This window comes from Phycodurus eques, chromosome 18 (assembly GCF_024500275.1).
Source record: "Phycodurus eques isolate BA_2022a chromosome 18, UOR_Pequ_1.1, whole genome shotgun sequence".
Classification (NCBI taxonomy): domain Eukaryota; kingdom Metazoa; phylum Chordata; class Actinopteri; order Syngnathiformes; family Syngnathidae; genus Phycodurus; species Phycodurus eques.
The window spans coordinates 17326726-17344000 of NC_084542.1; the positions used below are offsets into that span (position 1 = coordinate 17326726).

Sequence of the window (17275 nt, forward strand, 5' to 3'; positions counted from 1 at the left end):
CTCACGCATTTGAACAAAGTTATATTCGGCGATTGTTATGACGGGTTTTTCTACTATTCAGGCAAGGCCGAATTTTTACTTCAGTGCAGTACCACGTTGTGGCTCAAGGTGCGGGGCAGCACTGAGTCCTACTGGAAGCGATGCAGTGTAATTAGCGGCAAGAGGAAGCGCTAGAGGAGGTTGTCAGCTAGAAGTTCCAATACCAAGTCACAGAGCAGACACAATAAGTGCACCTGAGGATTGTTCTACGCTCTGTTTGTATGTGTTGCTGCTCCATGCATCAATGCAGCAGTTGTTATGAAGACCTTAACATTGAGGCTAATTTCCTTTAGCCCATCTATGATGTTTCGCTTTGTATGTTAACATTGAGCTCGCGGACTTTCGTTATGAGGTGTTTAAAGCGTGTGGGAGTGATAAAACGGTTATAAATGTTTTTATATAATCCCTCTATAGTGCAGATTTTCCGCTCCAGTATTTTGGGTGTGTCTGGAACGCGATACACACGGGCTACGTGTACCTGCGATCTGAGCTTTGGCGCTCTGGACAGCTTCATAATGGTGAGGTGCGGTTCAAAGCCGCGAGCGTCGCCCTCCAGAAGACCTCGCTCCTCCAAACGACCGCACAGCAACTCTGCAACATCGGCAGACATTGGCGCTTCATGTCAACGTTGGGACATTGGGAGCGTTCTCGCTTTTTCTTTGGCTTTTTTGTGACTCTTGCAGGAGCAGCCTCGACAAGGTTAGAGTCAAGAGGACTCGGATACGCGCGGGGAGTTTGGGGTACTGTTAAATATATTGTAGAAGTTATCATTTATTTGCTTAGCTCGCATTAGTATTATGGACGATTTTGATAAAGGAAGATGTCTCGCCTTCAAGATGATGACTCAGCAGGAATCATCAGAGAGAAGGACGTGGCCGGGACGGGGCAGGTGTTGGTCCCATGTTTTCACCTTGAAACCCTACCCTTAGTGTGTTGTGTCTTGTAGCTCAGTACGTTATGTCTTGTAAACTTAGAAACCTCCCTATTTTCAAATAAATGCAGGAGCGACGGGAAAGATTGTTTAGAGCGTGTTGAGAAGGTGTAAACTGAACAATCTCCCATACGTCCTCCTCATGAGAAAGAGAAACCAGCGTCTTCATTCCTTTTGTGCATTTTTATTGGTGTTGAGTGAGATAAATCCAACAGTTACACTCGCCATAAAGGTCATCACTTGCAACCACAAATAAGGTGGACTGTTTTCTTGTTTTTACAGTGGTTGATTATTTGTTTCACCAATGTGAAAAATTAACTCATTCACTGCCGTGGTTGTTTATATTAATCATGTAGAATCCAACCGTTTACCGTCAACGACAAATATTCGTCACGTACGTTTTTCAACGGGCAGGCATGGAAGAGGGTCTCGTCCAGCTTGTCTGTGAAATTCAGGTTTTGTAAACCGCTGTAATGACAAACAGATGCCTGCAGATGGCGGCGTTGCATCGCTTTGGATTTGAAATCAGCACAGCTTTTGAGTAGAAGATAAAGATTAGGCGGTGAATCTTGGCTTATGAGGGAGAGAAATGCCAGACACAGTTTATGGAATGAATGAGGCACGGCATTTAAAAAAAGTATAACTCGAGCCACACGGTGAATCAGTGTCGCTCACTTTGCGTTTTTTTTAGTAAATAAATTATTTTGCCATCAAAAGCCCTCTCTTTTGTATCAGCGTCAAAGTCACTGCTGGACATGTTTCTTTTCACAAAAAGCAGTTGTTTTCAAGGTTATTTGTGATTTTGGTGGACACAACTCGTGTTTCTACTGCTGATTACTTATGAGCGGAGAAAGCTAGAAACAAAAGTTTCCTCCGGTGAAAGAATCGTCTGTCTTTTGGTAGGCTCTGTGCTAATGTTGTCACAGAGCTATATTTGCGCCTCTTGAAAGCTCTGTCCAAATGCTCTAAAACGGCTGACAATATGGGGAACTCTGCTTTGAAAACGGCTGGCAATGAATGAATTACCATCCATTTAAATTCCGATCTCGCTTTTGGTGACGGAAGGGCGTGGCCAGCGTGGACGAGGTGCGTCACAGGATGCCAAAGTCACATAAAGACACGAGGAAGAGGACAAAACTTAGGCAAAGAGACACGGTGTTATTTTGAGAAGAGCAGCTCGCGGGGGGGGCGAAAGGTTAGAACATAATCAATAACAGCGATGGAGGCGGTAGACAGCGGGGCGGGAGGTTGGACTTCCTGCCCTGTAATGTTTCAAAACAACAACAACAACAACGTGGATAGGAGAGCGATCCCTCGCAAGTCCACCAAGTGGGCATCGTTTCATCTTTTGTCATGACTCTTCTAAGACTGTTCTCCAGACATTATAGCAGAGACAAAGCGGTTGTTTACGTCCTTGGGCTTCGTTGAGTGATTGCTCTTTCTGCCCTCCGGGATTCATTACACCGAGCGCAATGACATCGGAGGCTTATACTTGTATAAATATAGAGGTCAGGTTTGTGCCACAGCCGTTCTACATTAACAGCATTGTTTTGTTTTTGTCATGGCAGCAGTACAGGCACATATCGCCAAATGACAACGTGGAAAGCGCAATTTGTTTCAGTCGTTCAAACAAAAAAAGGGCAATTCATACATTATATACATTCACTACACACATGACCTAATATTTGACTATTTTGTTTTTCCTTACTGTGGTGATTAAAACTCACAGCTAATGAAAATCAAATTTGAATATTACATTCGACACAATCATTTTTAGCGTACAAATTATGTAGGAATCGGCTCTGTATAATAAACAGGTAATATAAAAATTCTCCACGCCGAGGTTTAAATGCTAGGCTTTTGCGCTATAAAAAAATTGGATTAGATAAATCATTTCAAAACATCTTCCACCATTAATGTGACCTATGACTTGTACAATGCAATTGGGGGGGGGGGGGGAAATGGTTAGAAAGGGGAAGTGAAATTGAAATATGGGTGCACACGCCCTCTTATAAAATGGGGATGTGGTGGAAAATCAGACAGCACACACCTGACATCATTTCAAGCGCCTCGAATTCACCCCAAATAAACCTCAGATGTTCTAGAAGGCTTTTCCTGCCATGGCCCGCAGACAGCTTCCGCAGCATCAGAGGCTTCACCAGAAAGTAGATGAAGGTTTTGGAATGACCCAGCCAGAGCCCAGACCTCAATCTGATCCAACATCAACATCACACAAGTTTTTGCAAAGCAAAGTGGGCAAATATTGCAACATCACACTGATAGACTCCATCCCAAAAAACATTGAGCGCTGTCATAAAAAAAACAAAGGTGCTGCAAGAAACTATTCATTTGAGGGTGTGAAGATTTATGCAACTTAGGTTATTGGAATTTTTTGCCCTTAAAATATTTCAGTTTGTTTTTCAAGTGAGTTGTACGTGTTAGAGGTCACACTGAGGTGGAAAACGTTTTGAAAGAATTTATGGTGTTCTCATTTTCTTAGATCACGAAAACCTGCCATTTGAAAGGGGGTGTGTAGACTTTTTATATCCACCCCCCCAAAAATATTGTTAACCACAGTGTATACTACTCTACTCATTCAACTGCTTTTTAAAAGAAAATTATGAACAAACACCAAATAAATAAATAGAACACACAAAAAAAGCAAAGAATGATGTCCTGCAACAGACAGAATCAAATAAAAACAAATGCACCATAAATTACACATCCTTACATGCTTCTGTTTTTACTTTTTTCCCTAAATCCCAAAAGGAAATTCCCTTCCCCACTCGGGCTGACCAATAATCTACTTTATTTACAGTGCACCTGTAATAGTTTCAAGACAACTTTCCTATAAGCCACTTACTTACTTCCTGTTCCCATTGTCTGCGCCTCCGCAACATACTTGACATTTTAGCTGATACTTTCCAAACGGATGTCTACAAAAAATGTGAGATTAAGTTTAACATGCGAGCGTTGATGTTCTGTGTATGTGTGTGTGTGTGTGTGCGCACAGGAGGGGCCAATGGGGGAAGAAGAATCCTCTTAAAAAAAATACATTCCAGCTTAATTTCGTGGGCCAAAGGCACAACACGGGGATAAAAAAAAAACAAAAAAACAAGGCTTTGGGATGATATGAACACATGGGCAGAAAAACTGGCAGAATAAAAAAACTATATATATATATATATATATATATATATATATATATATATATATGTAATAAATATATACATAAGTATGCCAACATATTTAAAAATATATAAACGAGAAAATATATACATGATAAAAATAGTTTCCAATGTTATTATTGAATTTAAGGATTTTTTATTGAATATTTAATTGGATCATTTATAAAAAATATATATACTTATGTAGTTAAACTATATAGAGAAAATAAAATATACACAATATAAATTATAAATTGTATATTATATATGTTGTTACACTGGTATATTTTTTCGGATTTCATATAATACATGATAATGTAACACTAACCAATTACAAACAAAAAAATACAAGGATACATATATAAAATATAAATCAATTTATTACTTACTTGTAAATCTGGCACATTTCTCTCATTTTCCTATATCTTGTTGAAAAATAATTGAAAATTCCTGTTGTTAATTTTTTGTTAACTGCATATTCATTTCTTTTCTTAATACAACCCTTTTTTCACGCCACTATATTATACTATACTACACAATACTACAGCCTGGGTTAGCTCACCCCAAAAACATGAATGGCAAAGTATGTACTCAATGACCACAAACCACAAGTCGCCACACGTGCAAAAGCTAACGAAACCCAAAGTAACCAAAATAATAGAAAGGACTCATGATATGATGCAGTGCACAACGACACCCACAGTAAGAAAAATTGTTGTTAAATATGTGCGTGTGAATGTGCATGTGTGTGCGTGACTGACCTGCCAGGCTGTGCAGCGCATTTCTGTGCGGTCCGGGCGCGAGGGCGACAAACACCACGTCGTTTCTGAAGTGAGCGACGCCCGAGAAGGGCAGCGCCAGCTCCGCCCCTCCCAGCAGCTCGGCCAATGACGGCTCCGCCTGGGCCAACGCCGCCGCCGCCCTGACGGGAAAAACAAACACACACACACGCAAATTGCACAAAGACACAAAATCGCACACTAATCCTCACTTTGCCTCCCTCTCGTATTACATCATGACAGGATGTGATGATTACTCATGTCACCATCTTCTACTTAGCATAGATTAAGCATCACATAAAACGGCTTTCATCTGATCAAGTGGGGACAATAACGTACGAAAACATTGGATTTATTATTCATTCATATTTATGTGGCTGCACACACACATGAAACCTCTTAGCCAATGTGGCTAAACAGAATAAAAATCTCCAAGCCACACTTGTGCGCAGTTCGCCACAACATCAAGTGTGTTTAAAAAAAACCTTTAGCCACACACATGGGGGTCCACTATATATTATCAATAAAATGCATTTCCTCCATCCGAGTTGATTCGAATCCAATCATTATTGAAATAAGCCTGCTTGGATCGTTGGCTGTGAGAAGTCAGACGGTTGCCTCAAATCTTTTAAGTGTCCCTTTTCACTTACGTTCCTTTCTGTACAGAAAAACTACACTACATTTGACATATTACATATCAGTTTTTAATGACTGTAACAAAACAAATCCACAGTTTTTCCCCTCTGCAAAAGTGTTTTTGTCATAAGACTGCCGACCGCTATTGTGCGGTGAAAAATGCTGGTGCCGAAGCAGCAGTTTGCCTGGACCTTCTGAGATAAGAAAGAAAAAAGTGCCCCAACGCCACGTCGGTAATTAGTCAGAGTGGAGAGCCGCAACTACTGCACTCCGCAGACACAACACTTTGTTCCGCAACGTAACACGGTGCTGATATGATAACGCAAAGTGGAACACGCGTGGCTTCAAACTCATTTGAATGATGCTCTCTTTCTTTTATGGTATTCTTACAGGAGTGCAACAAAGTGGTACTTGTTTCTGGGAACTCAAAATCTGCCTGTGACCCATGTAGTCCGGGCTCAATGGAAGACTCTTCTACTGGCACGGATAAATTACCCCAGACCTAAATTGGGACAATAGTTGTTGCGGTCCAAACACACTTCCGCTTTGCGGAAAACAAAATCAAATGGCTTGCGGTCCGGTACCGGTCCGCAGACTTGTGTTTCACGGACCACTGGTATCGCGGCTTGAAATTGTGATTTTTTTTTCCCCTCAAGCACGCTTTGAAACCAACATATGTATTCCAATATGTCCTCTTTTAAATTGCAAAATAATACACCAAAGTAAATATTCAGTGTCAATTAAAGAAAACAAAAACATTTCACTAGTTGCCATGGAAACGACACAAAACTAACAACCGCAACTGGTGACGGTTGTACCATTCCTCATTCCCCAAGTGAAGACGAACAAAGCTCCACTTACAGCTCCACTTGCTCCTGGCGGGCCAGATGGGTGACGAGAAGTGTGATGTGGAGCGTCGGGACCGGGATCATGGCTCTGGCCAAGCGAGGTTCGCGCTCCAGCAGCGCCTCTTGGACCTCAGTCACCGCTGACCGGATCTGCATCGGAGGCCGACATATTCAACACCAATCGAGGGACGGCGTCCCGGTAGGATTTCGTTTCGTAATGTTTGTACGCAATAAGCGTAGGTGGCAGAAGGCTGACTTGAACTTAAAACCGTGACCAGAACGTCTTGTGTTTGGGGTTGGGTTAACTGTCAATCAAATACGGCTTCTGCGACCTGCAAAAACGAATGCTACTTTGTCAAGCATCTCTCTCATATGCTCAAACATGCTATTTAATGTTTGAGCATTTAATGTTTGTTCGTCACAAGGATTTTCCACGCCGCTCTAAAGTTTAAAAAAAAAATATATATATAAATATATATATATATTTTTTTTCATTCGCTCTACTGCCATCTCTCAGTGAAATGCGTGCACTCACGGCTGACAACGAGGCACTCCATACCTCGACTGCGCCTCACTTTTGAGAAATGTGTACCCGTGTGTTGGTGATAGGGATCGAGACAAAGTAGTTGGGTCGTTGGGTCTGCTTCTTTTTCTTTGTCTTCTCCGCATCTTGCTCACTGTCCACTCGTCGTCCCCTCTTCCTGTTTCTCTTGCCCGACTCTTGCTTGGCGACTGAAGGAAAAAAGAAAAATAATTCACGCGTTCAAGTCTTATGAACTTTTGGAGAGCTATTAAACATTCGCACTGCGGGAACTACGATGTGCATTTCCTTCAGTCCGGCAATGTGCACGAAGCACGTACTATATGGGCCACAGGAAACGTTTAGATCTACGAACTACATGTACCAAGTTGCATTTCCTGTAAGTGGAGTAGGAAATGCAGCATATGCTTACACCAGAACTGGGAACTTTTGCGGATCCATTGAGTGTTTGGACCGTTATAACAATTGCCTTAATTTAGTTCTGGGGTAATATAACGGCCCTTCTCGTGGCTACGGTGCGGTACGGAAATACTTTCAATAGGTCCAGGAACCAACGACGACAATGAGCCACACAGGAACTTCTGAGTTAGGAACTACACTAGGGACAGGGTTTCCCCTCTTTAGATCATAGTTCGTGCAGTCCAAACATAAAGTTTGAAAACAACTCCCCTGATTTGTTGGAGGCTCCCGTCTCCACGTTCTCCTGGCCTCGATTCCCCTTCGGGCTCTCCGGTTCCGAACCCCTCTCAAGACCAACCACACCTTCCGAAGCAGATTCCTCTTTTTCTCCATTATGAAAACCATCTTTGTGGGAATCCCCAGCTAAGGTCTCCTTGTCAGGCTCCATCTTGCTCATGGGGACCTGACCCAGACCTGAGGCCTGGGAAAAAAGCTAACAAAAACAGAAATTATTTTAAAGCAACAGTGAGGTTTATTTTTTTTTTCCAAATGTACAAGAGTATTAGGTTCACACTGAAAAGGAAAATAAATTCACCACAAGATTAAAGTATATATATATATATATTCTTTTATTATATTATTTGGATGCAGGCCGTAATTGATTTATGCTCAGTAATTGTTACGATAATGTTAACAGATGGATGGATTAAGCGCGTGTTGATTGGTCAAGCGTGGAAAGTTTGGCACAAGGATGATGTAATCGAAGGACGACTTTTGTTGCGTTACCTTCTTCTCGGAGGCTACATTAACGTGGCGGCGGCGCTGGCCAAATACCCCTCACGTCAAAATAAGGACTTCAACAACGGGGGTAATATCGTACGGTTGGCATTTTTATGTTCTTGTGTGCTATGTCATCACTCATTTGCGATGTTAGATGAATCGATATGCAGAATTGTCAGTCAAGCAAATTAACGATTCCTCCTCAGAATCCATTATTGGGAACCGGTTTTGATTCCGCTCTCTATAGACCACTTTTTTGTGTGTGTGGGGGGGGTGGGGGGGCTCAGAAATATACAACTTTATTTTCATAATGTTATGACTTCAATCTTGGAAATATTGGACGTTTCACCTAAAAAATATTATACTTTTATTTCTTAAAATAAATATTTTTTTCCTCATAATGACTTTAATTTCAAAAATACCCCCCCCCTCGTAATATTCCGATTTTAACCTCGAGAAATATCCCGCTTTTTTTCCCTTTCAAATATACAACGTTATATTACGACTTGTCTTTTTGTTTTGTGCTCATTGCCTTACCCGAGGCGCTTTTATTCTCGTTGGTGCACCGAGAAGCAAACTTTTGCAGTCCGAAGGCGCTCTCGAACAACACGACGCGAGGCCGACCAGGAGACGACTCAGGTGCATGACGCGCACGCGCACAATGCCTCCAAGTCAGCTCGCGTTTTACAGCCGACTAACATTGGGTTTAAAAGGACTTTTTAGACAAATACGCATTTGCGGAAGACAAAGCTGCGTGACGTCACATACTTCCAAGTTCACGAAGGGATCGCACACCTGTCTAAATGAATCCATCCGCCATGTTGGCTCAGCTCGTGACGTGCCAACATGGCCGCAGCTCCGCCTAAACGGAACCAAACGCGAAAACGACAAACGTAACAACTTGTCGTCGGCTCTCGGGAGATATATAGGGAAAGTAAGGAGACAGAAACCGTTCAAAAAACGCCGTTTTGCTAGCGTCTCCGCGCTGTTCGGAAGTCAGCATTTGTAAATACACGTCATTTCCGGATTAGAGCTGGCTTCAGAATAAAAGATGCGTGCACTTCAGAATAAAAGCTAAAATACGAGCGCAGCCTTATTCATTGAAAACGTAAGCAAACGTGAGTTTTTCGAATCTTCGGTTTACGATAAAAGAGGTTTCCAACGCCATACTGACTGGTTTTCATTTGATTGTTATATATATATATATTATTGTCCTGTTCGGCTGTTAAGTCAAGCAGTGTATCACAGTGGAGTTTTGTAAGCTTCCGCTGTGGTATTATAATTAAGGTTTATCTTGATCAGTCGAACAGAACGTTTCGAGAAGGGAGAGAGAAACAAAGACAAAAGACAAAGCACTAATTGTAAACAGGATGAGAGAAGTAAATCGTGACATTATCTACAATAATGAAACATTAAATATGCGTGTTGCATGGGGCTGTCGTGCGACACCCTGTGAGGGAAGAACAGGACAAGATAGAACAGGACAAGGGCAGGAGAAGACGCATGCAGGACAAGGGTCGTGAACCCGGCTGTACAACTCAAGTGTGCTTTTGGTTTATATTAATGGCCTAGAAGATTTTTGTCATACAAATATTTGGGTCGTTCTAAAATTAGAGGACATAATTCATATTAAAATAAAAAGTCGCTTTATTTCATTTAATATTTTGGGGAAAATGTTCAGGTGCCTGGCTATCTGTAGTAGGGTTGCGCCAAAAGTAGAAAATTATATGATATGACAAATAAAATGCTGTTTTTCTCAAAAACATAAGAAAACGATCAAATAAATGGTCCGTTTTTCAAAAAATGTTGGTGCTTGCATTGTCCTCCAGTTCTGGAATGGTGTCATTCAAAATGTATGACTTACTGCGTAAGTGGTAGACTACCTCAAGTTCCGATTTACTTACAAATTCAGGTTGCTTTGCCACCGGAGGACCCCAAAATTATTCACTTATATACAATTGTAAATATGCTACAGTTGTTGAAAGGATTTAAAGAAGAGGAACAGAAAAGCCAGCAGGGTGCAGCAAAGGAGACGTTTTCCTCTGCAACAACAACAACAACAACAACAACAACAGCAACGATAAAAAATTGAAGTCGCTATCAGGTGCAGTTTCAAAGTTTGGCCACCAGATGGCAATCAGACATCATGCGCTGTTTCATTCTTTCCATTTTCTTTTTTGAGAGGGAGAGAAAGACGATTTGAGATACGAGTGTGTTGAGGGTCTCAAAATGAATTAAAGTCATATCTCAAGGCAACACTGTGTAAGATTTTATGACGTTTAATACAGAGGAGTGGCTTCATTGGCATTTTGGGGGACACAGTCGTATTAGTGTGCAGGTTTCTGATTTAGCATTCACACAATAACCAAAGACACACACACACACACGCACACACACTGCTCAGTAGCATTGGTCTGACGAGTAACAAAACCGCCACACAGCATTCTGTCCTCCAACCGATAAGAACCCCCTCCCCCCCCCCCCCCCACCCTCCTTTCCTCTAATAGAGGATGTGAAACTTCAGGCTTGTGTGCGTCTTAAAGGTCAGAAAAATAAAACGCAGTCAGACCACGATGATGATCACTGACATTAAAAAGATCCGCCGGCGAGCGAGCGCCGACGAGCACGAGGACGAGGACGTGTGTGCGACTCTTGTCAGGCACGAAGGAACGCAATATCGCGATTGAACCGCCAAAGTGGAACGCAATCTGTAATGCTGGTTGACTTCCAAGTTGTTCTGTTTTAAAACAAAAATAAAAAAATCAAATCGGCCTTTGACACCAGTTTCACTGATCAACACGTTACGCAAGCGGCGCACGCCGGCAAAGTTTAGCGATCGTTTTGGGGATTATCGGGAAATTAAATAAAATCGCTACATTACATCAATCAGCACGAAACTGGGCGGACATGTCTGTCATAACAGGACGCACGAAAAAGTCTCAAGGACCCATACCCCAAATTGAACAGGAAGTCAGCCATTTTGGTTTGAAGCAGTCATTTTTGGGTGAAATTCTGGGGTGCAAAATTGGGATGAATTTCTTCGCCCAAATCCTACTAAGGAATTCAGCCAAATGGAAGAAGGCCTTCTAGACAGATGGTCGACGCTGCACGACGAAGCGTTTCGCCTCATGTGGGCGGAGCTTGACGTCAAACTTCGATTTGGGTTTTGAGGATTCGCCAGGAAAAAACAAAAATCTGCGTTGATTAGCTGAGAAAATCGTGACTGTGAGGCATTCAGGCTCCATTTTACAGGGCCACCAAATATGCGCTTCCTCATGCTTAAAGGTATAAACACTGCCTTTGCATGTATTGTACAATATTTGCCAGTGTTTTGTTTTAGAGCCACCTGGAGCTCAATCTGTCGTCCCGAAGGAAATATTACTGGGCAAATATTTGTCACCTGCGCTTCGTTATCTCTTGCCCAAACACTCGACGACACGCGCACGTGTCGTCGAGTGTTTGCGGTAATGTTTGCAAACACAACTGTTGCACACGCCGCAACGCCACTCCACTCCACATAATCCGTGAATTGAAAATTAGATATAAAACGCACTTCAATTTTTTGTATAAATTAAATGAATTCTGAATAATCGCTTAAAAATTGTCTCATTAATAATAATTTCTAACGTTTGCCTCTTTTTTGCTGAAGATGGGGACATTTTACAGAAAGGGATCTGGGAAAAAATGTGAATAAAAAAAACTATACGTATTTGATAAAGAAATGCAAAGAAAATATATTTCAAACAAAGAAAAGTCATATATATTTATTTTATACAATTAAAAAATATTCTTAGTCATGATGTAACATTTTCATGTTCTTTGATGGAGATGGATACATTGTACAAAATTAAATGTAAACAAAATAATGAACACATAAAACAAGTATAATGAATCATATATGTGCATTTAAAGACAAATACAATGGAAAAATCAGGAAAAACTATGGATTTATATTATTGATTTGTGTAAATATGATTTGTCATTATATATAACATTTGCATCTCCTTTGCTGAAGATGCACATTTCCAGAAAATAATGTGACCAAACAAATACATTGCTAAATAAAGGAGCATATTTATTCAATGAACTTGTACACTGTCAATGTTTGTTAGCCATCACCTGGAAACGATGGGAGGATGCTGACATTTTGACACTTTGACACTTTTGAGACTGTGTTTTTGGACTCAAGATGAGTGAGTGGCAAGTAGCAAATTGTTAACATGGGATGCTACGACACTGTTTGCGTTCCAGTAACACACAAACACACACGCGCACGCACACAGAGTTACAAAAGCCGCCCAATGTTCGCGATGAAGCAAGCATAAATCTCCAAGCTTGGGACAGGAACAAATGCGGCAAGTGTAAGTCGCCGGATGTAAACCCGACAGCTTTATTAGGAAACTAGATTGCGTGAATTTGTCTGAATTAATGTGACACGTTCCTTTGGGGGGAATCAAAAATAGCGAGCCCCTCTCTCACGCGTGCAGGCGGCTGGCTCACTCTTTCCTGCTGTTGTTGTTGTTGTTCTTGCCTTTACTGTAATCTCGTTGAAGTAAAGCAGTCCTTAATTAAGCGACTTTATGAGCAAAGCTTTGCTTTGTTTGAAGTGAAACCGGGAACGAGTGTTTCCTCTTTTCCTGTGAGGAAAAACAATGACACTATTTTCTGCTTTTAAAAGAAGAGAAATAGCTTTGTTTGTTTGTTTTTGTGGTGTTTTGATGCTTTGACAAATCAACCGACTTTAAAAAATGTCCCAAAATGACCTTCAATTGGGCGATTCGAGCCAAAATGGCCGACTTCCTTTGCATTTTTGGCCACGGGTTCTTGAAACGTTTTGATGCATCTCGCAACGAGAAACATGTCAACCAAATCAGGCGTCAATCAAACAAACACACTGGTGGCAGGCAATCTTTTTTTCTTTTTGTTAACCAACTTTTCTAAACACCTAGCGATGGCTAAAAATGACCCGAAAACGGCTGCTTCAAGCCAAAATGGCCGACTTCCGTTGCATATGTGGGCACAGGTTCTTGACACTTTCATGATAAATGTGGACCACATCGGGCGTGTTTTAGACATACGGGTGGCAGACACCAAAATAGCAAGATTAAAATGGTGGACACACACATATATGGAAAATAGGAGCGACTGCGCCCGTGGGACTGGATGAGCTATTCCACCTTTCGAGAGGAAGAGGAGGAGAGATAAGCAGTCTGCCGCAGGGAGGGAGGATGGGAAATAAGTGGCCCGTAACGGGAGGATGCAGATCACATACGAGACCGCGTCCTGCAGCTGCGGGCCTGAGCTGGACTTCTGTATTCGATACAAATAGCCTTCCCCGTGTGTGTGTGCAAGGGCGGAAGAGTGCTTTGAGTGTCGGTTGCGGCATAAGCGACGGAGGAAGTTAGAAAGGTTGGGAAGACAGCCTCGCGCCCTACCGTACGAGATGATACTATGGTTGAAAAATACCAAAATAAAAGATTGCGCCAAAGCACTACTTCTACATTACTTGGCGCTTTTTGGCACAAAAACAGCGAATCCGGTGTGGTTTTTTTCAGCTCGTAATGAAGGTCCCAAAATAAAATTAAAAGGGTTATGCTTGCAAGTGAAGCTTTACTTTCAGGCATCATATTTATTAAAGTTAATAAAACCATCAGCAAGATACAGTGCAAGCATCCTCGTAAAAATATGCATAAAAAGTACTTTTGGCATCTCGTAAATGTCTCGTATTAGATTTAGCGTGGCACAAATAATCTGCAATGCCTCAGCAGCGACATAAAATGTGTCAAAGCCGCTAATCTCCGATGATGGAGCTAGCTCGCCGTTTTGTCTGCGTGTGCGTGTGCGTGTGTTCATATGTTTGTGCATTTGTCTGCCTGGCATCCCGGCAGGAGGCAACCCTCCTCAAGGGAAACGCACGACATCATCAAGCAGCAGCCACGTTTGCTTTGTGGGTGTGTGTGTGTGTGTGTGTGTGCGCATTGACTGTTAGTGTGTGTATACACCCGCTGTTCCTTGTGCCACATGCCATCGTGTGTGTGTGTGTCTTATTGTTTTGTATGATTGTTAATCCAAAGGTGGCACATAGAGTGGTACAAGTCTAGTTCATTTATTTGTCAATCACAAAAGAGTCTTAAAAGGCTTCACTGGCCCACAGTTGACAAAGCTCAACAAACATCCTCTGATCTAAACAAGGAAAAACTCAAAACGCCATTTGGGGAGGAAAGAAGAAACCTTAAGAAGGGACCGCCGATGGAGGGATGCCGAGTGGGCAACATTCATCAGATGGTCTGGTGCTGCGCAATGTTACATGAAACAGCACGAAAGTCCATTTCAAGAGATTAGATGAAGATGATGGTCGATGCCTTCAGGAAGGCGGTCCTCCCTCCGAACCGGCTCGCTCGGTCGATGCAGTAGAATCCCGTACAGCAACAGGCTCAGATTCGGTCCTCGCCACCTCGCCGGCTTTCCGAGCAGGCGGTAAAACAGGCCAAAATCCAGATGCCGGGGTAAAGCAGAGCAAGAGGTAACTTGCGTACTAGGTGGGATTTAAGACTGTAAAAATAAGTCTTAGATGGAGATTAAAACATTTCTACTGAGGTAGCAGCTCTAATATCCGCGGGCAGGGCATTCCTGAGTACTGGAGCCCGAATAGAAAAATGCTCTAGAACCTGCGGACTTCTTTCTGGCTCTCGGAGTCGCCGAAAGACCAGCGCGTTGCCAGCGTAGGTTTCGGGATGGCACGTACGGTGCAAGATAGGAGGAGGCTGCTAAGACGTAATATTTAATGAGTAAGTAAGAAAACCTTAAAATCGCATCTCAAGTGTGATCTTTTTCTTCTTGTTTCAATCCTCAAAGATGTCGGTGAGCTAATTCGCCTTGCCGATTGAAACAAGAGCTGCGCGTGAGTGCGCCAGTCGCAGCTAGTAGCAAATTAGCAAGTGTTAGCAAAATGTCAAAGTGTGCCGCTAATGACTGAAACAGATGGCGGTACCTTGAAATAAGCAGTGACCTTTCACTGCGCGAGCTCGGCTGGTGCCAATTAGCTTTCTTTCGCAAGTCGTCAAACAGTCCGAGCTCGGACCGCCGCCTCAATGCGGACCTCCGCCAAGGCCGGAACAAAAATGCGAATAATCTGCTGTTCGGCATACCAGACCTGGAAGTGCAGCGGTGCCTTGAGATAAGAGTGACCCCATTTATGAGTTTTTCGAGCTGTCGTTCAGATGATTATTTTGCTTTGAATTTTACCGTCAAACTCAAACATACTAAAAATAAACACAAAACAAAGTGAATTGTACATTGTGTATTTAAAAAAAAATAAAAATCACAAAGTTGCCGAATAGTTCACTGGCTTAATGCTAACAGATAATTGGAAACTCCGTACACAGGCTAACGAATAGCATCTGTGTTCAAGTGTTATATAACTATTTAGTCACAAACGGTGCAGCAACAGACAAAATAACAATACTCGCAGGCATATGTTCTTTATCCTCCGCAATGAATGACTCAAATTACAGCAGATTATTGATTGAGTGACTTCCAGTAGTTGAGTGAAACTCTTTTTCATTTGTTTGCATGACTGTATTATACTGCAGCCCAGTGGCCAAGTCGCACACACTGGAAACACACACAAACCTAAATTCTTTACATTCTATTATGTTATTACCATATGTTTTAATAAAGTACAATATTGCAAAGTTTCCTCATGAAAAAAAAAACATTACAAAAAAGGAGATTGGAACGGATTAAAGGTTTTTCCATTCATTTCAATAGGGAAAGATGATTTGAGATACGAATGAACACGTTATGTCATGGATCGCATGAAAGTCATATCTCAAGGCACAGCCGTCCGTTATTCCTTTCACAAGTGTGAGCGTTTGGCTCCAAACGCGCCTCGCACGACGGCGGCTTTGGTCAGCTTGTGTAAATAAACGAAAGTAACAAATGAGGCTGAAAAGCCGGCCCCTCAGGCCAGCGAGAGCGCAGATCCATTATTCATGGCGTTCAGCTTCGGGAGTTCAAATAAAAGGTGAGCGTGCGTGTCGGCGTTTGTGCTCCATTATTCGGGGGCTTAACCTTCCTGCCGTATTAGCGCCTCAACTCCCGGAAGAAAAAATACGCCATTTCAATTCCGATAGGCGTGATAACATCCACTCATACTTGGAAGAGCGGAGACCTCTGCCAAGGTTTTCCAAGCCTCGCAGGCCGGTCCGTACCGTCTGTTAGCCGGTTTGCGGAGGATGGCGGAAATCGATGGGATGGTACCATTTTTGAAGATGTCATGAGGGAAACAGGCCCATTGTGACGCAAATCGAAAGAACAAATACAAATCGTGGAGGGGTTGTTTTTCCGTTTATTTTGTTTGTTTGCCATAAAACGGAAGAGGACATTTGAATTGTACGAGGCGGGAATGGAACCGTTGTAGCGCAAATCACCAAACCAAGTGGAAAGAAAATTCTAGAGCGATGTAGCTGTGTTTGTCGTCTGTTTTGTAGATGCTAGAGAGTGACCTAAAATGAAATAGACAGACAGGACTTAACCATTTGGAATTTGGGTGGAGGGTCATTTTATTCCATCGTAACACCATCCATCAATTTTCTATACAGTGTTTCCCTGCATATTCGCTCCGTTTAAAAAAAACTAAAAAAAATTAAAAATTAAACCATCGTCCATTTGTAATCTGGGGCAGGAGCAATCAAACTATTGTGACTGGAACAACAAAATAGAAAATGAACAGGAAGAAATTACAGAGCGCCATATTTGAGCTTGTTTTTCATGACATTCCGAAGCGAGCGCGCTACTTTCTGGTTCACGGAGAGTGACGTAAATCTTACGAATGCACGAACGGGACTGACGTCTAACTCAAATGACAAAAAGAAAAAACAAACAGAATCAAGTGTTGAATGCTGTTTTCTGGTTAATGGAGAATGGCGTAAAAAAAATTCACGTCTGGGACAACCATTTTGAATTTTTAGGAGGAACAGTTCCTTTGTGACTTGTACACTGATATTAAAGCAACAGTCATATTATGGCTCCCGTAATACTGCATATATTATCTTGATGGCGTATTTATACATTTGGGATGCAAACAAATAAGTGTACATCTTTTTTTAATGCATTCCCACTAATTATGCAGACAATAACTATTTTGCGAAAAT

At 42.0% G+C, this 17275-nt stretch overlaps 1 protein-coding gene across 1 annotated transcript in view; it reads right to left on the bottom strand.

The window, feature by feature from the left end:
• The window catches only part of LOC133416949 (A-kinase anchor protein 7-like), a 34034-nt gene extending 24904 nt beyond the window's left edge, over positions 1–9130 (bottom strand). The window contains exons 1-6 of the mRNA XM_061704331.1: positions 8658–9130; positions 7615–7833; positions 6993–7136; positions 6414–6550; positions 4899–5059; positions 518–630 (exon numbers count right to left, since the gene is read on the bottom strand). Of these exons, the coding sequence (XP_061560315.1) occupies positions 518–630; positions 4899–5059; positions 6414–6550; positions 6993–7136; positions 7615–7833; positions 8658–8765 (882 nt within the window). The 5' untranslated portion in view covers positions 8766–9130. The remainder of the gene's footprint in view (positions 1–517; positions 631–4898; positions 5060–6413; positions 6551–6992; positions 7137–7614; positions 7834–8657) is intronic.
• Between the last annotated feature and the right edge of the window lie 8145 nt (positions 9131–17275).